The following is a 24,439-nucleotide window of genomic DNA, read 5'->3' on the forward strand; positions in this document are numbered from 1 at the left end:
TCTGTAATAAAAATGAATACAATAAAATTTTTACTTATCTTTTTCCAGTGTCTCCCACGATGTCAATGAGGATGTATGGCCAACACTAACAATGGTCCAATCCAATGCTACTCATAGAGGACCATTGGAGACTTGATGAGCATGCATGATGAGTGCCGCATGCCCATCTTTGCTTCCCCAATAGAAAGCATTTTACTTTGTGCTTTCCTATGACCTTCTGTGTCACGTGATAGAGTTTTGACCTGCTCAGTGTCAGAAAGACATGTCTAAAACAACTGCAATATTTTAGATTGCACGATTAAAAGGACAGGGCAACTGCTCCGAGACCACTTAATCTCAATGACGTGGTCTGGGTGACTCTAGTGTCCTTTTAACATTGAATGTTTTTTTGGTGCAGTGAGCATCAAATTTACATGCTTTTATGGGGGGGACAAGCTCCTGCAGTGTCACCAGTGATGTACATTACTTTATTATCATGTCCCATCTTGCTTTCTATCTTGTTGTCCTGCTAGATTAGCTTCCAATGTTACATAATTACATAGCTAAAAAGAGACTTGTGTCCATCAAGTTCAGCCTTCCTTACATATGTTTTTGCTGTTGATCCAAAAGAAGGCAAAAAAGCTAGTCTGAAGCACTTTCAATTTTGCAACAAACTAGGAAAAAACTCATTCTTGACCCCAAAATAGCAGTCAGATGTCTCCTTGGATCAAGCAGCTATTACCCTACTAATTAGAATTTTTATCCCTGTATGTTATGTTTTTGCAAGTTTGTATCCAATTGCAGTTTAAACATCAGTATGAACTCTGATAAAACCACCTGTTCAGTTCCATATCCTTATTGCTCTTACTGTAAAAAAAAACTTTTCTTTGCCTTAGATGAAATCTCCTTTCTTCCAGCCTAAATGTATGACCTTGTGTCCTGTGTATAGCCCTGTTTATGAATAGAGTTCCAGATAATGGTTTGTACTTTGTTTGTATAATGTTATCATATCCCCTCTGAGGCGCCGTTTTTTCCAAACTAAAGAGATTTAAATTTTTTAACCTTTCTTCGGAACTAAATTGCTCCATTCCTTTTATCAATTTTGTAGCTCGTCTCTGCACTCTTTCCAGTGCCATGATATCCTTCTTTAGAACAGGTGCCCAAAATTGCACAGCATATTCAAGGTGTGGTCTTACCAGCGATTTATAAAGAGGCAAAATTATATTTTTAGCCCAAGAATTTATGCCCCTATTTATACATTTCAAAACCTTACTGGCCTTAGCAACTGCAAATTGACATTACATATTGCCGCCTTATTTGTTGTCTATAACAATTCCCAAATCTTTCTCATGTGTGGTTATCCCTAATTCACTACCATTTAGTGTGTAAGTTGCTTCTGCATTCCTGACCCCGTAGTTTATAACTTTGTATTTCTCTACGTTACATTTCATCTGCCATTTTAGTGCCCAGTCCCCCAATCTATCCAAACCCCTCTGCAGCAAAGCAATATCCTGCTCACATTTTATTATTTTACAAAGATTTGTGTCATCTCCAAACACGGAAACATGGCTTTCAATGCCTATTTCAAGATCATTTATAAATATGTTAAATAGAAGCGGCCCCAAAACAGAACCCGGAGGGACACCACTTACCACTTTTGTCCATCCTGAAAATGTACCATTAATGACAACTCATTGAACTCTATCCTTAAGCCAATGTTCTACCCAAGAACAAGAATAACCATCTAGACCAATTTATTTTAGTTCTACCCAAGAACAAGAATAACCCCCTAGACCAATTTCTTTTAGTTTGAAGACTAACTTATTGTGAGGAACCGTATCAAATGCCTTGGCAAAATGCAAGTAGATCACGTCCACTGCAACACCCTATACATCTATACTTCTACTTACTTCTTCGTAGAATGCAATTAGGTTAGTTTGACCTATGTTTCATAAAACCATGCTGATTATTGCTAAGTTTAGCCACTTTAATTGCATTTTTGCGAGCATTATTGACTTCCTTATATCTTATATAGGATGCCTCTGATTTGTATGATTTAAATGCCCTTTTCTTATTTTTAATCTCTTGTTTTACTTCTCTACTAAGCCACGTTGGTTTCAGTTTGTTTCTTTTATATTTATTACCCAATGGTACATACTGAGAAATGTACCTTTCTAATATTTGTTTGAATAGTTTCCATTTATCCTCAGTGTTTTTTTTCACTAAGGAGTTTATGCCAGTTGATATGTTGTAGAGCTGCCCTAATCTTATTGAAATTGACTTTTAAAAAATTATATGTTTTAGTATACCCCACGTGCTTTTGCTTTTTTTAAATTTATTTATAAAATATTAACATATTGTGATCACTATTTCCCAAATGCTCCCCTACTTGAATGTTGGTCAAAAGATCAACATTGTTTGTTATAAGGAGATCCAGACAAGCATCCTTTCTAGTGGGTGCTTGTACCAGTTGTGACAAAAAGGTGTCATTTAACACATTCAAAAACCTGATTCCCTTTGCTGAATTACTAGTCACCCTATCCCAATTTATGTCCGGGTAATTAAACTCTCCAATAATGAACGTGTTACCCTGATTTGCAGCTTTCCCAGCTGTTCTTCCTCATTAATATTTACATTAGGTGGTTCATAACATATCCCAACCAATAATTGATTTCCCCTTGTTTGACCCAAGCAGATATCTACCCATAAAGCTTCCACATTTTCCTCGTCACACTCCACATGCCTAAGATTTGATTTTAACTCATGGTTGACATATAAACATACCCCACCACCCTTCTTGTTTTTCCTATCCTTCCTAAATAACGTGTACCCATTTAAGTTAACTGCCCAGTCATGTGTCTCATCCCACCATGTTTCCGTTATGCCTATTGTATCATATTGTTTAGTTGGGAGGTATGAATTTATGACCGTTGCTATTTGTTCTTTTTTAACCAATGTTTTGGGCACTGTTATGGCTCTGGCATATTTTTTAGTATTTCACTGACCACTTTTCAGGACAATATCTTTCTTCATGTGGATCACACAAGACAATGTGTAAAAGATCAGAGAGTTTTGGTTTTTATAAAGCTTTAGAAGATCTCGCAGGTTCTGAATAAATTTCTTCTGTATGGTATTAATTCATATGGTCTCAACCTTGAATATGAGTGCCATAACCTTGAACCTTGAATATGAGTGCCATTTATGCTTCAGCTGTCCTCACTTGGCATATTTCTTCGTTTACTCAGCTGTTTGACTAACTGGACAATGCAGGTTGGGAACAAATAAGGATGAGAACATGTTTGCCAAGTGAATTCTGCTGCTTCATGTCGGATTAATCTTTTGTGTTTTAGTATAAACGTTTATGGACTGCTGCCATACAGAAGAAAATCATTTATCAGTAGCTAAATTTTATGTTCTATGATCACTCAAGTGGTCATCTAGTTGTTCTCTTTGGTCATTCACGACCACCATCGTACATGTATAGCTTTAGCAATAGCATTATTTCAAGAAATTTTTCTATGCATAGTACAGTAGAACATGTAGATAAGTCATATAACTTGTAATATATGATTACTCAATTTTTTATGCTCTTATTGTACACAAATGTATTAGAACCCCAAATTCTTGGAAATGATGGGAATGATATAGACCAGCGGTGACTTGGGAAATATAGTCCACAAACATAACAGACATATACGGGACATTTTATTTTTTCACCCATTATTTTGTTTTCTTGTAATACATTCATCGATCCATTTGAAACACTGCTTTAATTTATCATAATCAAATCGCAATGTGTCTGCTAACCCCATTAACTCATAATTAACTGGTCATTTTGCACATTTGCAGAAGGAGCAGTGAAGGGAGGAGAACCTGATGATGTATTTGGTAAGTGGAAGTAGATTTTAGTTGTAAAGATATTGTATCAATATGTTAAATGCTCTGAATTTTTTATAATTGCAAAAGAATATTTGCAATGTTGAATTGTAGTCATTTGTCCCAAGTGCAATTTGTAATGAATTTAATTTGAGAAAACAATACAATATTCTCTTTACATTCCATTAAAATGTATTGCTTTGAGTCACAGATGTTTATACGAAATATATGAACTCTCCCACAATAGCCAACCTGACCATTAAACAGATATATAAATATAGAGTGTTTCGAGGGTTACTCCAACCATCATAACAACTTCTGCTTTTAGAAGCGTTCAGAAGAGATCACAATGCCGTGTTTGTTTGTGCAGCATTCTGTTTGAAATGCTGCACATACGGTTGTAATCAAAATTATTCAACCCCCATTGAAAAACAGGTTGTCAGAAGTTACTGACTTTCCGCTGTTTGCAATGAGCAAATCAAACAAAAGCAATTGAAATAGCGTAACACAACGAATGTTTAAACTAGATTCCCCAAATTTAACTGAAAAAACAACTTGTAATAACTTCTCCAGCCCCATAATTATTTAACCTCTGAATAGAGTCCTTCACAACAGCACAAATATGCCAAACAGATGTTGTCTCAAGCACACCTGATGCAACTAATCAAGGGCGTCAGCTTGAGCTGGAACACTTGAAATACCGAACTGGCTAAGGGTTTGTTGAGAGTCACGTTGAATGCATGTTAGAAATATGGCTAAATCAAAAGAATAGTCCACAAGTTTAAGAGAAGAGATAATCACAATCGCAAACAAGGAACGGGATACAAAAAGATAGTAAAGGCACTGAATGAACCTAGAGACACAGTTGGAAGCATAGTTCGCAAATTGAAAGTTGAAGGAACAGTGGTTAAACTACCTGGACAGGGCAGAAAAAGGCAGCTATCAAATGCTTCAACCAGATTTCTGAGATGGCATGTTGTGAAAAACCCTCAAGTGGCTGCTAAAGACCTGCAGCAAGCGTTGGTGGCAACAGGTACTGAGGTTTCAGTATGTCTGGAGGAAGAAGAATGAAGCACACATGGAAAACAACAATGTCTACAGTTAAGCATGCTAGTAGCTTGGTGATGCTCTGGGATTCATTGAAGTATCAGGATTTATGATACCTGGATGGATACATTGAAGTATCAGGAAATCCTCTGAAAATTTTTTTTATTATGTCTGTGAGGAAGCTGAAGCTTGGACGTCATTGGACTCTCCAACAAGACAATGATCCCAAGTATACCTCCAATTCCACCAAGGCTTGATTGCAGAAGAAGTTCTGGAAAATTCTACAGTGGCCATCACAGTCACCTGACTTGAACCCCATAGAAAATCTTTGGTGGGATTTGAAAAGGGCGGTTGCAGCATGCAGACCAAAAAATATTACTGAACTGGAGGCCATTGCTCATGATTAATGTTCTAAAGTTCCTCAGGAACGCTGCCAGAAGCTGGTGTCTGGCTATGCCTCTCGTTTGCAGCAGGTCATAACAGCAAAAGGGTGCTCTACTAAGTACTAAAGCTTGCTTGCGATAAAGATTAGGCGAAACTCAAACATGAGGCTCCCACTAACACCCAAACTAAAAATAAATAAATAGGGGTTGCCTTGTGTGTATAGGGTGCTGTAGTTATATTCAAGGACAAGCTTGCAGCGCCGGATACAGAGAGCTAGTCTCTGTATTCATTGTTCAGAGACTTGCAGTGTCACGGCTCCCTGTGCTGCGGCATTGTGATCTCTCTGACTGTAGTTATGGCATAATATGCAAACTAACTTAATTTGCAATCAACACATTTAATTAGCAATTATGCCAATCGTTTATACACTACTGAGGGGTATGGTTACATAGCCTTGCAGTCATGTATACATAAGTGCCGGTGTGTGTATTTCTGAGTGTATCTGGCATTGTCTACCTGTATGTGACAGGGTTTGGGGTGAGTGTTGCACAGTTGGAGGATTGTAAGGGTTTATGTGGTAGAGTGAGTGTGACAGTGCAAGAGAAGGTGAGTCTGACAGGATTGGCGGGCTAAAGTGATAGGGTAAGTGTGGCAAAGCAAGGGCAGGTGAGTTTGGTATTGTTGGAGTGGGTGAAAGTGACAGGATTAGGTGGGTTTAAGCGGGGTGACAGTGTGTGGTGACTGAATGTGTTTGGGAATGGTGATAGTGTATGTGTAGGGGGTGACAGTGTGTGTGAAAGGGGTGTCAGTGTGTGTGGTAATGATAGGGAATGGGTGGGGAATGACAAGGTGTGCGAAGGAAGGCTGTGTCAGGGTGTGTGTGTGGGAAGGTTGTGATAGGGTGTGTGTGGGGTCACAGGGTGTGGTGGGGCTGTGACAGGGTGGGGCGCTGTGACAGGGTAGGGGGAGCTGTGACAGGGTAGAGGGCTTTGATAGGGTGGGAAAGCTGTGACAGGACGGGGGTGCGCTGACAGGGCAGGGGTGGTAGGGGTGGTGTGACAGGGCAGGGGGTGGTAGGGGGGCTTTCACAGGGTAGGGGTCTGTGAAAGGGTAGGAGGTGGTGGGGGTTTGTGACAAGGTAGGAGATGGGGGGCTGTCACAGGGTAGGAATTGGGGGGACTGTGAAAGGGTAGGAGGTGGGGAGCTGTGATAGGGCAGGGGGCTGTGACAGGGCAGGGGTGGTGGGGGAGCTGTGACAGGGCAGGACGTGGCAGGGGGCTGTGACAGGGCAGGGGTGGTGGGGAGCTGTGACAGGGCAGGGGAGGCAGAGGCATTTGACAGGACAAGGGGTGTTGGGGGCTGGGGCAGAGGGTGGGGGGGATGGGGCATGGGGTGGTAGGGGGGCTGTGACATGGTAGGGGTGGTAGATGGCTGGGGCAGAGGGTGGCTTGGGAAAGGGGTGATGGGGGCTGTGACAGGGAAGGAGGTGGTAGAGGGGCTAGGGCAGGGGTTGATTGGGGGCTGCGACAGGGAAGGGGTGGTAGGGGGCTGGGGCAGGGGTTGACTGGGGCAGGGAGTGGTGGTGGATGGTAGGGTGGCTTGGGCAGGGAGTGGTAGGGGGGCTGGGACAGGGGGTGGGTAGGGGGGCTTTGACAGGGCAGTGGGTGGGGCAGAGAGTGGTAGGAGGGCAGTGACAGGGGGTGGTAGTAGAGCTTTGACAGGGCATGGGGCGGTAGGGGGCTGGGGCAGAGGGTGGTATGGTGGCTGGGGCAGAGGATGGTAGGGTGGCTGGGGCAGGGGGTGGTAAGGTGTCTGGGGCAGGGGGTGGTAAGAAGGCTGGGGCAGAGGGTTGTAGGAGGGCTGGGGCAGCATGTGGTAGAGGGGCTGTGACAGGGCAGGGGGTGGTAAGGGGGCAGAGGGTGATAGGAGGGCAGTGACAGGGTAGGGGGCAGTTGGTGGTAGGGTGGCTGGGGCAGGGGGTGGTAGGGTGGCTGGAGGAGGGGGTTGTAATAGGGCCGTGACAGGGTAGGAGGTGGTAGGGGGCAGAGGGTGGTAGGATGGCTGGGGCAGGGGGTGGTAGGGGGGCTGTGACAGGGCAGGGGGTGGTAGGAGGGCAGAGGGTGGCTGGGGAAGAGGGTGGAAGGAGGGCAGTGATAGGGTAGGGGGCAGAGAATTAGGGTGGCTGGGGCAGTGGGTATAAGGGGGCTGTGACAGGGCAGGGGGACAGGGGGGGCAGAAGGTGGTAGGGTGCTGTGACAGGGTAGGGGGTGGGGGGAGCTGAGACTGTGACAGGGCAGGGGGTCATAAATACCTTTATAATAAACTTATTCCCTTGTGGTCCGATGGGCAGGCTGTATCCCTGGTTGTCCAGTGGGCTCCCTATCCGGTCTGCAGCTCCGCTGGGTGCAGAGCTGCAGACCACGTGGTAAGTCTTGCGATCTCCAGTCAGAGGATTGCCGTGGTAACCCGATTGACTGAGATCGCGAGACCCCTCAGTCTGCAGCTCTGCACCTGGCAGAGTTGCAGACTGGAGGCTGGCTCTCTCCAGGGCAGGCGGTGTGGAGGGGCCTCGCACCCGGTGACATAAAGGGCAAGCCTCCGGGCCCCCTCGGTCTCTGACCAAGATCACGGCATGTCGCACTGCCCTAAGACGATTTAGGCAGCCGCGAGGCCACCATGAGCGCGAGGCCTGAGGCCACTGGCGTACATATCGCCAGTGGTCAGTTTGCCAGCCTCTTCCCCTGGGGGGCCCAGGAGCTGGCCACCTCAGGGCCCCCCGAGGCTGGCAGTGGCGTTACATGGTGGGCGCGCAAGTGAGCATTATCCCCTGAACGCTCTCTGCCCAGCTCCCTCGCGCGCACCGCAGTGATGCCGGAGTCAGAATATGACGTCACTACAGCTCCGGCATCAGTAAGCCGCGCGCGACTCCACTGGACCACAGGGAATCCCCTCAGCACTCCCAAAGGTAGGGAGGCTGGGGGGTTAAATTAAATAAAAACATATGAGTGTGTGTGTTAATTTTTGTGTGTCAGTGTGTGTGTTACTGTGTGTGTGTGTCTGTTACTGAGTGTGTTAGTTGTGTGTGTCTGTTATTGAGTGTTATCTGCTAGTGTGTCAGTGAGTGTATTAGTTTTTGTGCTACTGTGTGTGTTAGTTGTGTGTTAGTTTGTGTGTGTCTGTTATTGAGTGTGTGTCTGCTAGTGAGGGTCAGTGTGTGTGTGTTAGTGTGTGTCAGTGAGTGTGTTACTGTGTGTGTCTGTTACTGAGCGTGTTAGTTTGTGTGTGTCTGTTAGTGGGTCTGTTTGGTGTCTGTTAGTGAGTGTGTTAGTCAGTGAGAGTGCATGTTTTGTAAGTGAGTGTGTATGTCTGTCAGTAAGTGTGTATATATGTCTGTCTGTCACTGTGTGTGTCTGTTAGTAAATGTATGTGTCTGTTAGCTAGTGTGTATGCGTCTGTTCGTGACAGTGTGTGTGGTTAAAACCCCTTCAGCACTTACCTTTCTCCAGCGCCAGGCTCCCTTGATGCTGGGGATCTCTCCTCCCCAATCCGCCTCTCAGCTCTGAATGCGCATGCACGGCAAGAGCCGCGTGCGCATTCAAACCGCCCATAGGAAAGCATTACTCAATGCTTTCCTATGGACGTCCAGCATCTTCTCACTGTGATTTTCACAGTGAGAATCGCGGAATGTCCTCTATCAGCTGTCAGTGAGACAGCTACTAGAGGCTGGATTAACCCTCAGTGAAACATTATTTTCAGCTGCAGGGTTAAAACTAGAGGGACCAGGCACCCAGACCACTTCATTGAGCTGAAGTGATCTGAGTGCCTATAGTGGTCCTTTAAGTGTATGTATTTGCACGCAGTGGCGTACATACTGCGGTCGCAGGGGGCCATGTGTTGCGGCCCCGGCCCGCACAGAGTAAGCGCCCATGGATCAATTTTTGCACTGGGGCCCCACGGATCGTGTGTTCGCCACTGCCTGAGGCGGCCGCCTAAATCTCTTACTTAGAGAGCCGCCTCTGCCCCCTAGCCCTCCCCGCCTCACTTTTTGAAACTCTTTTTTTGATGTACCTGTGAAAAATGGCCCTAACAATAAACTAAAACTTCTTAAAAACATTTTACAAAATTGTCTTCCTTCCTCTCTCTTCAAATAAACATATTTAGATAGCTACTCTCAAGCACTTTGGTACTACAATACGATTAAACCTAACTAGTGTTGTTCTCAAGCACTTTGGTATTAATAGACATAGAGCTTATTTACCCAAATATAAAACATCTGCCTATTCATGAAAGGTGAATTTGGTTACTTTAATTGAATATTCACTTTAATTTAGCTTAGCTGATTTGGCTATTAACAAACAACTAGGTTGTAACCAAATTCCTTTTATTAATTTGACCCAATTCACTGATACAGACCAGGGTAAGGTAACTGCACCCAACTCTAAGCCTCCATGTGTTACTATAATCATTCCTAACTCTCAAATCTTCCCTAAATCCTACTTTTTTTGTATCGATGAAATTTGGTTTAAGCGCAGTTAAGCTATTTTCAGATGAATCTCACTGAAGCAATGGTATCCATTTCAAACTAGCATTTAGTTGACAATGAACAGAGTGAATCAAAGAGGGAACCAAATGTTAGACAAATTAGTTGAATAAAAGTAGCCGCAGACACTGGCCTCCTTGGCTGAGATCATCAGAATTGACGATCTAAGCCAATCCAATGATTTCGTATGGGTAAGCATTGTGATTGGCTGAGATAATCAATTCTGATCATAACAGCCAAGGAGGCCAGTGCCTGCAGACCCACGCGGCGCTGGGAATAAGATACGTTTTCTTAATATTATAGAGGGGAAAGAGAGGGCCAGAGACCCTACATGTGTTTTTAACTCTATAGGGTCAGGAAAACATTTTTGTGTTCCTGACCCTATAGTGTTCTTTTAAAATGTCCACACACCCACTAGCTATTGGAAAGTGAAACTTCAACCCTGGCAAGTATGCCATACCCCATTGCCTATAGGATCTTGAATGGAGTTAGAAAACAGAACTGACAGTCCTCTTCCACTGCACACTAAGCAAAATCACTAAAACTCTTTGTTCAGCAACTTCATGGTTTGCACCCACAATCACAATCTCAGTATATTACATCCTTACCTTTTATTGAAGTGAGAACAAACTACATATTCAGAAACCAGCTTAAATAATGTCTCTAAGCCCTTTGCAATATAATTTATGCCCCTTGATTTATGGCCAAAAACTGTAAAATAAAGATAAAACTTACTATAAATCCAGTGCTGGGTTAGTTTCTTCCACACCCTGTCCTTGGTCACACTATGTCATTCATTCTCTCTCCGTTGCCCAATCCAATGGTCATAGAATCATGTATTGCTAATGCTATAGTGTTCTACTCCCGATTGGGTTTCACAGCCTCCCAAAATCAAATTTATCAAATAGGTTTCTTACCAGATTTGTAGCGCAAAGACTCCAGCAAAGACTTCAGCCACCCGCCTTCAGTGACAACATTCTTCAATCTATCTTATTTTCCGCCTTCAGTGACAACATTCTTCAATCTATCTTATTTTCACCTTCTTGTGTAACCCAATGCTTCTCCATAGAGAAGCATTGGTAAGACAAGCACATGTGTGATTAATGCTGCCCTTGTCCAATAAAGTGCTGCTCATAGAGAAATGCAGTGCTTCACTATGATCAGCAATTGATAAAGTTTGACCTTGTATTTCACATAACCAAGTCAAACTAGGTCATACCAGTGGCAGCACCCTCTAGTGGTTGTCAGGAATACAGCTAGTATACGAAGCTATACGGGGCCATACAGACTGCAAAATTCAGACACTGAGAAAGCAGGGTGAGAGGGGGGTGACAGGGTGTTGACAGGGGGTGACAGGTGGGGTGTCAGGGTGAGAGGGGGGTGACAGGGTGAGAGGGGTGACAGGTGGGTTGACAGGGTGAGAGGGGGTGACAGGGTGAAGTGGAAGGGTGAGGGGGTGACAGGGGGTGACATGTGGGGTGACTGGGTGAGGGGGGTGACAGGGTGTTGACAGGTGGTGACAGGTGGGGTGTCAGGGTGAGAGGGGGTGACAGGGTGAGGGGGTGACAGATGGGGTGGCAGGGTGAGAGAGGGGTGACAGGTGGGGTAGCAGGGTGAGGGGGTGACAGGGTGTTGACAGGAGGTGACAGGTGGGGTGACAGGGTGAGAGTGGGTGACAGGTGGGGTGGCAGGGTGAGAGGGGGTGACAGGGTGAAGTGGCAGGGTGAGGAAGGGTGAGGGGGTGACAGGGTGTTGACAAGGGGTGACAGGTGGAGTGTCAGGGTGAGGGGGTGACAGGGTGTTGACAGGAGGTGAGAGGGGGTGACAGGGTGTTGACAGGGGGGTGACAGGTGGGGTGTCAGGGTGAGGGGGTGACAGGTGGGGTGGCAGGGTGAGACGGGGTGACAGAGTGAGAGGCAGTGACAGGTGCGGTGACAGGGTGAAGTGACAGGGAGAGGGGGGTGACAGGGTGTGACAGGTCGGGTGGCAGGGTGAGGGGGGTGACAGGGTGTTGACAGGGGGTGACAGGTGGGGTGTCAGGGTGAGGGGGGTGACAGGTCGGGTGGCAGGGTGAGGGGGGGTTGAAATTTACCTTTTTTCCTTGTGGTCCGGTGGTCTCTCTGGCGAAACGGCGAACGCGAATTTCCGCAAATGTTCGCAAACGGGCGAACCGCCATAGACTTCAATGGGCAGGCGAATTTTAAAACCCACAGGGACTCTTTCTGGCCACAATAGTGATGGAAAAGTTGTTTCAAGGGGACTAACACCTGGACTGTAGCATGCCGGAGGGGGATCCATGGCAAAACTCCCATGGAAAATTACATAGTTGATGCAGAGTCTGGTTTTAATCCATAAAGGGCATAAATCAGCTAACATTCCTAAATTGTTTGGAATAACGTGCTTTAAAACATCAGGTATGATGTTGTATCGATCAGGTAGTGTAAGGGTTACGCCCGCTTCACAGTGACAGACCAAACTCCCCGTTTAACGCACCGCAAACACCGCAAACTGTTGTCAGAGGCAGACACACCAACAAAATGCCACACTGCTGAGCTCTGCAATGACGGCATTCTGGTGGTGGCAACAGCATGTGTTGATTGGCGTGCTGTCTGGCTGACTCCGGGTGCCGATGCATGCTGTCTGACTGTGCCACTAGCTCCTTGCGATGACCTCCCCCTGCTTACAACTCGTCTCCTCCTTTTCTCTGTCTCCCCATCTGAACTTTCCCCCTGTTCTTCTTCTCTTCTAGCGGGCACCCACATGACATCCACGGACGCATCGTCATCACCAACCGCTTCACTTGTATCTGACAACTCAGCAAAGGAAGCAGCAGCGGGTACAACATCATCATCATCATCACACCGTACGTCCATGTGTGTAATGCTGCCTGACTGAGACATATCCCTGTTATCTACATCCTCTGGCAATAATGGTTGCGCATCACTCATTTCTTCCAACTGATGTGTAAATAACTCCTCTGACAGATCAAGTGAAGCGGCTGTGGTGCTAGTGTTGGTGGTGGCGGTAGGCGGGCGAGTGGTAACTTGAGATGTGCCCGAAGCTAAGCTGGAGGAGGATGGTGCGTCAAGGTTCCGAGCAGAAGCTGTAGAAGATTGGGTGTCCTGTGTTAGCCAGTCAACTATGTCCTCAGAACATTTCGAGTTCAGGGTACGTGGCCTCTGAACACTGGGCATTATTCTAGGGCCAAAGGGAATCACAGCACCATGACGGCCCCTGCAGGGTGGCCTGCCTCTGCCTGTCATTTTTTTTTCAATTAGTGGTATTATGCGTGCAAGCTACTGTGACAACAGATATGAGTGGCACTGTGCACTGGCAGAAGTTGGCAGAGTAGACGCTGTAGGCCTGACACACACGCTTGCAGACAACTAACTGCTATTCAATCTATTACAGTCAAAATTTTTTTTATTTTTTTTAATGTACACTACTGTTACACCAGATATGAGTTGCACTGGTGTGACATTGTGCCCTGGCAGGCCCTGAAACGCACACGTGTGAAGGAAACTGACTGCTATTATATTACAGTCAAAAAAGTTTTTTGTTTTTTTTAAATGCAAGCTATTGTGACACCAGGTATGAGTGGTGGCACTGGGCAAGTGGGCACAGTATACGCTGTGAGCCTGACACACATGCTGGCAGGCAGGCAACTGCAATTAGATTACACAGGGGAAAAAAAAGCAGACTGATGTTCTAGCCCTAAAAAGGGCTTTTGGGGGTGCTGTCCTTACAGCAGAGATCAGATGAGTCCTTCAGGACTGTAGTGGACACTGAATACACTAGCCTAGCTATCGATTTCCCTATTAAATCAGCAGCAGCTACACTGTCCCTTCTCTCACTAAGACTGCAGTTTACGGGGGGCGGGACCTAGCTGTCATGGAGGAAAGACGCACTTCATGTGAGCTCTCTCAATTTCTCACTTTAAGCAGCTATCAACAAGCGAATTTCACCCCAGAAGGGGATGACCCAGCAATGTTGCTCCTACCTGACTGACCCGACATGCTTAATAGCGGTCAGCAACTTGACAGAGTCTTACTTACCTCCACGTGGCAAGTGTGGCCTGGTGCTCACTGGGCGGGAGAGGCGTCCGATCTCCCGATCCTGGGATGCCCAGGAGCAGCTACTTCCCGGCAGGAGCTCCGTAACCCCCCCCCCTCGGATTGGTGGGAGTTATCCCGGTCCACCCCTGAGAGGCTGTCTGGAGCTAATGGACGCACAGAGCACAACCGCCCAGGCTGACATACTCATCTGCGACTCTCCCAATATGGCGGCAGCCGCGTGTCCTCCTGGTACCAGCAAAGCATGGCAGGATATTGAGTCTAAGCTGGACAGACTCTTTAATCAATTTTGGAAGCAAATAACAAGCAGGAAGCTCCAACAAGCTCCACCACAGCCCCAACAAGCTCCACCACAGCTAATCGAAGCAGTCCCCATTAAAATCCACCAACGCAAAAGGCGTCGAAGACGGGACCGGAGGCACAAACAGAAATGCAGAGCCTGCCCCACGTCAAGCACTCACCTCCACCTTAAACCACCATAATCCCGCACCGGACGTGAAGCACCACCGGGACAGATCCGACCACCCGACAAAACAAGCTTCCACCACCTCAAGGCGCGAACCCAGCACTCAGCCAGAGACTTGCCTTTGTTGTTCCAGGTATCAGGGACTCCCAGGGTCTGCACCTGGCGCCCAGAAGCGATCGGATGAGCACAAGCAGTAAACAGCAGCCTGCCAAGCATGTCCCACTATAGCCGATCCTCAACACCATGCCTTTGATCACATGAACTGCTCTCTGCACATGAACTAATCGTAAAGTAGCAAGCATTTAAACATGTCATTATTTCACCTCCTAAAGAGTTTATTGTCGTAGTTCCTTACATGCCTTTACCTTAATCGTTCATGTATTATGTTATTCACTAGTCTCATCTCATGGGGCGTTCACACTTGGTTTAAAACTAGTGGTGGAGCTGCTGATATAAATACACAGTTGATAACGTGCAAGCTACACCCTAAACATGACAGCCATCTTTCACAACAATGTACTGCTATATACTCATACCCTCAGTGCAACTAGCCATGATATACGCACATTCAGCCTAGCATGCTCAAATATAACACACTTCTGTCTAAAAAAAAAAAGAATGCAGCTTCTGAATGAATCTAACATGGATGCTGTCCAGGAGGTGAGAGGGTCTGGGAGGGAGGGTCTGCTGCTGATGGCTAGAATGTGTCTGCTGACTGTGAGGTACAGGGTCAAAGTTTACTCAATGATGACGAATAGGGGGCGGACCGAACATCGCATATGTTCGCCATCCGTGGCAAACGCGAACAAGCTATGTTCGCCGGGAACTATTCGCCAGCGAACTGTTCGGGACATCTCTATTTCTCAGCATTCACAATTCCATCAGTGCTGAATGGCTTGCTACACTGTTCATCCTAAACTGTGACGGAATAGACATTGTGTCTTACAGAAGGCCGCAAATAGGCCCCACTATATTCATTACCAAAAAATGATGCTTTATGAACTTTTCCATGCTGCACATGTGTTCGTTGTTGCATTTCTGCACAAATGACTTCTTACCTGGATTATTCAGAATGAAGACCATATTTGCATTTCTCCCTCTCACAATCAAAGCATATACCTGACACTGCCAAAAGCCAGCACTTGTATGAATTTATTTTGATCTTTGTTTATTGGAGCCAATCACCATTTAGGAATTATTTGTTTTCATTTTGTTCAATTGTTTCAAGTTTCATCCCATGACAGCTTGAACACCACATATTTTGTGTAGTCTCTATCGTGGTCATCTTTCAACCTGCGAAACATTTTTTTTTTTTATAAATTCCCCCACCAACATACTTGTTCGTATAAGTTGGCTCATGTATGCTGGTAGTAAAATTTAACAAATGCATTACACATAATAAACCTTTTCTGAAGAATAGTCGGGGTTTAGAGAGACTACAAATTAGTAACAATAAACAAAAGCAGTGGTTTCCGAACCAGTCCTCAAGACACACCTACCTGTCCAGGATTTAGGGATTACCCGGTCGTGTCAGGGTGTTAGGTGTTTTTTTTTTATTTGTTTCTAAAAACATCTTATACACAATTGAGTAATCCCTAGAGATTTCCCCATCAATAAAAATCTAACATAAATGAGTTATTCTTACCGGGTCTGCTCTGTTGTTTCAATCAGGTTCTCTTCCTGGGCAAACAATTAACTAAGGAGTTACTAGCTCCCTAGTACGAAGTGAAGAATGAATTCCTAAATAAATACATCACACAAATAATTTCACCTGTGACTTTATTTCGGGCATACTTAATAGCACTTACATATCCAGAGTAAGATAACTAATCCATATGGTAGCTATCAAGAAGTAACATAAAAAGGGAAAGTCATACAGAAGAAATCTGTATAAAAGTGCTTGTTAGTGTCACCTGTCCCATTATTACTGCAAATTATGCTCTAACAGCGGCTGAAGGGAATCGGTAAACAAATAAACAAGGTCTGGCCATTATAAATATGCATCAAACATTTAATGTACTGACTGGATCATAATGTGTCTGACAATATTTGGTACTCAGCAGTTGGGAGGATGAGATGTAGCTGTACGAGCCAGTGTAGTTTTACAAACTGTGTTTTGATTTTATGCATACAATATTAAATTAGTGGTTCATTCTATGTTTAAATTAGATTAATTCGAATAATCAGATTATCTTTAGTCCCTCATTAGAGAATTTAAATGTGTAACTTATTGTTATTTAATTATTGTATTTTGAAATGCAGGACAATTCTACACAAGATCATTGATTAGCAATAAAATAATGATCTTTTCATATTGCGTGGGCCGTATTATAGGAAGGAGAACACACTAGTTTTGAGAGCACAGTATGTAGGCATACATTAAAGTATTTAGAGTGCTTTGAGCCATGACTTTAGAAAAATGTTAATTTCTTTGCAAAGACTGTGGCAATCTATACAGGTAAGAGCTATAGGAATAAGACTATATACATTTTTCAATAAAATAGTTTTGTAATTTTGATCAAACTTTACAGATCTTGAAAACACAATTTTGCATAGGTTTAATGTATTTCATAGTTTATCTGTAATTTCAGGTAATAAATATTCAGTTAGTTGTCGATTCCCAGTAGAGATATATTTATCTTTGTTTACAAAGATGCCATAAGCTCTAATGTAGATAACATTTATATCACTTATTTAAGACACATTTATACACCTCCTGACTTCCACAAAGGTAAGAACTGAGCTGTCTTACATGTGTTTCTCCTCCATCAGAAGATTAGGGTTAGATGAATATAACTATACTAGAATTTAAGAAGCTAGTTTGATATCTCTATCAAAATGTGTCCCAGCAATCGCAGTATCCGTACTACTTAGTTTCACAGTTCTGCTTTCTGGCAGGGTCAAAAATATTTGAACCAAAGAAATTCTCCACATCAGCCATTTTTCCAGGTTTACCATTCCCTAAATTGACCGAAAATGGACAATTCCCTTGTAAAATATCTTTGTTCTCAGTTTAATCATAGAAAGTATAGTCCGTGATCGTCTTCTAAATGTGTGTCTTATAAAGAGACATTTCCTTTCCAGATTTTAATGAAGTGGTACCGGAGACAGAAAGGCTGGACTCCAAAGCCCTCAAAACACGAGCTCAACTAATTGTGAAGAGCAAACGTCAGAAACCATCTCGAACCAGATTGTGCGACAGCATCAGTTCCACTGATGGAGAAGACAGCATTGAAAGGAAGGTACGACAAACTGTGAGTTATTAATCAGCCTGATTTCATAAGGTTTGAACGATGCAATCTTAATGATACATAATATAAATAAACACAAACAACTTATTTTATAAAATTGCTTATTTAATAACTTCAATAATATACTTTGGAGAATGACCATGAACCTTTATTCCGAATTTCACAATTCCAATTAAACATCAACAAGCATAATAATAATAATAATAAAACCATAACTTTAAACCAAACCAACATATTAACCATAACCACTTTCCAAGGCTCCGCCCCCAAAGCCAGGAGCCAAAAATGTATCTTAAACCAAATACACCCTCCTGTGATGACTAGGAGGGCGACTTATATCCCATAATAAGGTCACGACATAGGTTCCTAATTGAAGGGAAGGTGGGTGGGAGCAGCAGCTCAAATATTTAAAACAGCCAACCTTCAGATTTGTCTGGCACAAGTTGAGGTAAATAATTTCTGGCGCCTTTAAATTTCTACTCCCTAATTTCCCTCCACTGTGAACCTCGCGCTGCAAACTACCAATCAGGGCTCTTGCCCTGGCCGCGAGCTTACGGCTTTACTGGTAGAGCGAGCTGCCCTGCACCTAAACCCTAGCGCGCGCTGTCCTTACCACGAACTATACTTACCAACGAACTCCGCTCCATCAAACCTCACGAGGTTGCTCCTTATTTAGTCTGCATGCCTGACATTCTGGTTACAACACTCAACTTGATGTCACATTCTTGTTATCCATGGTCAGCTAATCTGTACTGTAGAGTTTGTTACTGTTCTGTATCATTTTGTGTTGTTTTTTTTTATTTGATTAAGTGGCAGTCTACAATGTGTCACAGACTGCTGCTATCACAAATATATGTGGTGTTTTCTGTAGATTTGGAAAGGGGCAACCTTACCCATAATTCATCAGACGAATTGTGAGCTTACTGATCAAAACTCATGTCCTGTGCTTTAGAATTACTAGTTTGCTGTATTATTCACAGTATTTTACCAAATGCAGTTTAGCACCTTGAAATACCATTCATTAAAAAACTGTAAGCACTGTAACTGCTTCATCTCATTGAAGTGGTTATGTTGCCTGGAGTCCCCTGGCGTCATTCTTCTATTTGGCGTTAAAACATTTGTAATATTTTAATGTTAAGTGAGACCCCCCCAGCAGCACATCAAGTCTCTACTCATTGGCTAGTGAGAAAGCATTAGCCCGAGCAACAATGGGTGGCTATGATTGTCAGAAGACCATTACAGTGCCCATTGCTGGCTTATTATATGGCTAGAAGGAAGTGTGTAATCTCTTCTTTAGTCATACCTCCATTAGGGGACAAGCTGTAGGTGGCAAGGGGCACTGATTTAGTTTTAAGTTCTTCAAAAATGATTTAACACTGAATGAAGGCACTGTGACAGGGGACACCAGGCACTATAACCAATTCAATGGGATAAATTTGTTATAGTGCCTACAGAGTCACTTTGAAAGTAAATTCCCCTTAGATTTAGTGACTCTACATAACATACTTTATAACCTCTTAGGCCAACAGCTCTGAGACAGTTACGGTAGTCCAAAGCACATTCCACAATCACCATTTTCCATATCCATGAGGTTCTGCTCTACAGCATCGAATTCTGGTGCGTCATCTTTGTCCCCAGTCACTAGCAGTTCTGCCTTTAAAAACGTAGCTGGCAACCAAGAGGATGAACAGCAGAACTCAGAAGGGACTGTGTCCCTGTTCACCACAAAAGACTTGTCACTATCTTCTCCCTTCCATCACTCAACCAAAATAGCTAATTTTCAACATGAAGGTATCATATTCTTGAAGTCTAGTCATAGTTTTGGGCTTAAAACCTAATCTGAACATTAGTGAGTGTTACAAACACAATTGAGAAAATTATAAAGAAAAGAGCTAAACTTTTAACCAACAGTGGTATAGAGGAGTGAAATAAATTTTCTGTAGATCACTAGGATAGGTGAGGGAACAATGCTGAATCTGTGTTGCTTTAGATTTTAAAACTGCTAGGTTTTGTGCACTTGACATACAATCAGAAAAAAATTAAGAAATTATGCATAGCAGTGTTTGTTTTCTACAGGAGTTTTCAAATGTCAGTATTTCTTTTTGTGCCTGGTAGAGTTTGAAGAGATAATAAAGAAATAAAATAAAAACGTATTTTGTGACCGTTACTAGTGCACAGCTTTGCGTTGTCTACGTGTGTTTTGATGCCCATGTAAAATCCACAAATCTGTGGTAGACTCACTAAACCCAAATATTGTCAGAATTCCTATGTTTCTATCTCCGTGTATACACAAACTAATGTTCCTTTTGCACTGACCACATACAGATGTTAATTTATACAAAAAAAAAATACCAAAAAAAAAAAAACAGTTCCCGTTTATATTCTGTTGTTATATATTTTTTTTCTATATTTTGTAGTTCGCTATTATTAGTAGGCAGAATTTATGTTCACAGACGGTAACGTTTGTTTGTTTATGTTTCACTAACACTGGAGGAGAGAGATCATGCCCCTGCAGTCTCACAGCTCAATTCTCTGCCACGTAGTAGTTAAATCACTTTGTTCACGCAGCTCTAGTCACACCTCCCTGCATGTGACTTAAACAGCCTTAAGCACTTCCTTTAAAGAGTCATCTAATGTTTATACTTTCTTTATTGCACAGTGTATTTAATTTAGAATGTATCTCCTGCACAGTTAATAGCCTCATAGACCTTGCAGGAGCCTCCTATTTATTTATTTATTTATAAAATATTTTACCAGGAAAGATACATTGAGATTTCTCTCGTTTTCAAGTATGTCCTGGGTCCACAAAAGATTGCATTGATACAGTAGGGTACAATAAAATACAAAAACAATATTAATACACAATATATACAAAATTTAACATAAAACAGGTAGGAAATATATAATCAACCATGACACGTGCATTCTGTTTTGAGGTATGTAGAGAGGGATCTCTTAAAGGACTTTAGGCTTGGGGAAGATTTGAAAGTGTGCGGGAGGTTGTTCCATAATTGTGGTGCTCTGTAAGAAAAGGAGGATCGGGCAGCTTTCTTTTTGTATTGAGGTAGACTAAATAAAGTGCTGGTACTGGGTCAGAGGTTATAGGAGGTGGGAACAGCTGGGGAGAGCATTCTGCTCAGGTAGGGTGGGAGCTTTCCTATGTGTGATTTAAGTTCAATTAACAGTGGAGGAGATAAAAACTTCTAAAGTAAGTTATGGTCTGATTGAAAATAAAACCATATTGTTCATAAAGGCTATGTGAGTCAAGGGCAGTGAAAATGTGGCTTTAGTTGCATGGCAGAAACAAAAGTGATTTAACTCCTACATGGTAGAGAATTGAGTAGTAAGACTGCAGGAGCATGATTTATAAACTAAAACTGCTTCATTAAGCTAAATATGTTAGATGCCTATATTATTCCTCTAAGTGATTTTTTACATGCTCAATATTATAATGGTTTTTTTGTCCCTCTAAGAGTAATCTAAAATAATAAATAGGGTGGGAGCTTTCCTATGAGTGATTTAAGTTCAATTAACAGTGTAAGAGATAAAAAAAAACGTCTAAAGTAAGTTATGGTCTGACTGAAAATAAAACCATCTTGTTCATATAGGCTATGTGAGTCAAGGCCAGTGGAAATGTGGTTTTGGTTGCATAACAGAAAAAAAAGTGATTTAACCCCTACATGGTAGAGAATTGAGTACTAAAACTGCTTCATTTAAGCTAAAGTTGTTAGATGCCTGTATTATCACTCTATGTGATTTATTTTACATGCTCAAAATTATAATGGTTTCCTTGTCCCTCTAAGAGTAATCTAAAATAATAAATAATAATAATAACAACCAGTAACAAATCCTGCATATAAAACATAAAAAATATTACACAGACTCATAAAAGCACCCTCACTGCACCACACAACCATAGATCAATCCATTCATAAAAGAGTTTATGAGATGATTGTAATTATATTATATAATTATACCATGGGTGAGTTAATCTCATACATACTGACCTTCACAGTGTGAATTTTACTAAGTGATTTTTATAAAGTGATTAGCTTTAGTTCAAGGTCAGCAAGTGAATGCAAAAGATAGTATAGTACTCTCATATATTAAAAAGCGAGAATATTATCAGGGTTTTTTAATAGTAGTATGAATGCTAATATTTCACACTATCTTAAAAAAAATGTGGAACTGTTTGGTACATCATACCAATCCCTAACATTCTATTTATAATTTAGCAATACTGTTGGAAGACCTCACCTTTACAAGAGATACCCTAACTAAATGATGTTGAACCAGTGGTGTGGAGTATAAAACCTATTAAAAATATGACGATTATGCTGCCAAAATAGTAAGGTAATCCATTGAGAAAAAATATCTAATCATATTTGAATAATTTAGTTCTTACAATTAAATGTTCGTTGATCTAAACATTAGCCTCTCTGAAAGATGATGCAAAAATGGAGCAAGAAGCTCCAGCAAACACCCGGTGCACTGGAGCCGGACCAGCAATCCCACAACGATCAGGCAGACAAAAAGAATATCAATTCTGACAAAGACCTCTTAGCAGGTGGAAATGTTGCTGCTCTTTTTTGAACCATTAAATCTGCCTGCGGCTTGAACACCTTGAGTGCCTGGAGAATTTATTTTTGTCTCTCCGAAAGATGGTGGCACAGGAGTTGTGGTGCCAGTGACACTGGAAATCCTTTATACTTTTTAGCAAGGTAGTTCTTCTCTCTGTGTGGAGAAGGATAATAAAGTCCTAAGCCAGGAGAAGAAATTGAACCAGACAGATACAGTGTAAGTATCCCCTTGAGATTTCAATTATTCATTTGGCTTAATTTTTTTTTTTTTTTACTTTTTTTTTTTTCAGGTTTGTTGGTTACATACATATTCATCCACATTGTTATTATACCCTTAAAAAGATCCACTGCAACCAGTTGCCTTCAGATCACATGATTGGTTGAATTTGTGTGCAATTGAAGTGTACGATGACCTTGGAATAAATAACCAGTATCGGAAAGGCTCCAGAGTTTGTTAGAGCGTATATGTTAAAGCAACAACATTGTGAAGACCAAGGAGATATCAGAAAGTCCAAGATAACATTCTGGAGAAGTACTATTGAGGGCCAGTTTAAAAAAAAAAATCTTAAACTTTGAATATTCAACCCAATTCATTATGAATTGGCGGACATATGTTTGAGATAACCAATAGGTCGACAGTAACTTTGAAGGAGCTGGGAAGGTCCGTAGCAGAGGTGGGAGAAACTGACAATGGGAAAAACATAAAAATGGAAAAAAAAATATTTCAATAAAAATTCCACGATACCCCATTTGGAGTTTGTCAAAGGAATGTGGAAGAATCAGCAAACATATGGAAAAAAAGATTCTCTAGTCTGTAGAAACATAAAGTTTTGACCGTAGCCCAAAATGCTGCATGAATCTCAAATCAACAATTATCATCACCAAGAGATTCCATGCTCACAGAAAACAGAATGGCGCTAGTATTATATTTTACTGACATCTTTAATTAACACACACTAGGAAATCAAATAGGAGTGAGGGCAAGAGGAACAAAGGAAATGCATGGTACTTCTAGAGAAAATATATTTTCTGTTTTCAAGATTCCTAAGCCAAGAGCAGGTAATTGCTATAGACATGCAGACTAAAGCTAAGCTCGAGTGGTTACAAACCAAAAAAACGTGAATGTGTTAAAATTGTCAAAACCTCAAACTTACTGAGAATATGTGGGAAGGCTTGAAAATAGATGTTAAAAAAGTGACCATCCAACATGACAAAGCTTAAGCACTTTTGCCAGGAAAATTGGTCAAAATGTTTAGTAATCGCACATTTACAGAATAAGGTAAGGTAAAGAAGGGTTTGCACAGTCATAAAAAATTAAGCCCATCCACAAATGCACTTTGTTAGAATTTGCAGTCTACATGCTACAATGTATTACCGTTGCATTGTAATTTGCAATGTAATATAACAGTGCCATCTAGTGGTGAAAAATAAGTTTGTAAGAGATTTGATATAGCAAGTGAAAGTTTTCATTTAATGCTGAAAGTCACTTTTAATGGTCAAATTGAATCTCATTTAAGTGTAATAAATCAAAGCGTTCGATTTTAAACCTAAGGGTGTTAAATATACTATTACTGTATATAGAATTGTTGGCATGTTGTGTAAAACTGCCGGAATTGCAATGTAAATAATATGACTTTAGAGATCTTCACAAAAAAGCTGTTTTACTGTACATTTTGTTAGTTTAATTTCCTCATAGTATAAGAATCCTATAGTGGTCCATGCGACCACTGCTGACGTTATACCATGATCGTGCTAGAAACTGGTATCTTTATTCTAATACAAGGTGTAACTCCCTTCTATAAAACAGGACTTCCAGAGGCACAATACAAAGTACAACTAAGGCAACATCATTAGGGTAGGGTTCACCACCCATACATTGTACGTCGTACCGTGAACTTCGAGATATCTACAAAAGCTTCAATTCTGCCAGCAACATCGCATCAGAATCCGGCAGTTCCATACATCAATCATCTGAAAATATCAGCCCAGTGAAAAAAGGGGCAAAGGTAGATTGATGAGGACAGTCACAATATGTGTTTAAACAAGGAATGGTAAAAGATTTTCACTCAAACTTATATATTATATTTTTATGGGACAGGTGAATTATTTGGGGAAATAGGGTGTGGAAGGTGGATATAGGTTTAATGTAATATTTTTGGATAAGATTTCAAAATAAACTAATATTTTGAAAAACATTTTAATATTTTTTTTATTTATTGATATATTTGTTATATTTTAATATT

At 42.1% G+C, this 24,439-nt stretch overlaps 1 protein-coding gene across 7 annotated transcripts in view; it reads left to right on the forward strand.

Moving 5' to 3' along the window:
• The window catches only part of PPP1R9A (protein phosphatase 1 regulatory subunit 9A), a 252,259-nt gene that overhangs the window by 213,700 nt on the left and 14,120 nt on the right, over positions 1 to 24,439 (forward strand). For 3 of the 7 annotated variants that reach the window (XM_063452273.1, XM_063452275.1, XM_063452274.1), the window contains exons 12-13: positions 3,829 to 3,867; positions 17,450 to 17,619. In XM_063452273.1, coding sequence (XP_063308343.1) covers positions 3,829 to 3,867; positions 17,450 to 17,619 — 209 coding nt within the window. Of the gene's footprint in view, positions 1 to 3,828; positions 3,868 to 17,449; positions 17,620 to 19,145; positions 19,684 to 24,439 lie in introns of those variants that run through there. The other 4 variants (XM_063452280.1, XM_063452276.1, XM_063452277.1 and 1 more) reach the window with 4 other exon arrangements.

Source organism: Pelobates fuscus, chromosome 4 (assembly GCF_036172605.1).
Source record: "Pelobates fuscus isolate aPelFus1 chromosome 4, aPelFus1.pri, whole genome shotgun sequence".
In the NCBI taxonomy this organism is placed as follows: Eukaryota; Metazoa; Chordata; class Amphibia; order Anura; family Pelobatidae; genus Pelobates; species Pelobates fuscus.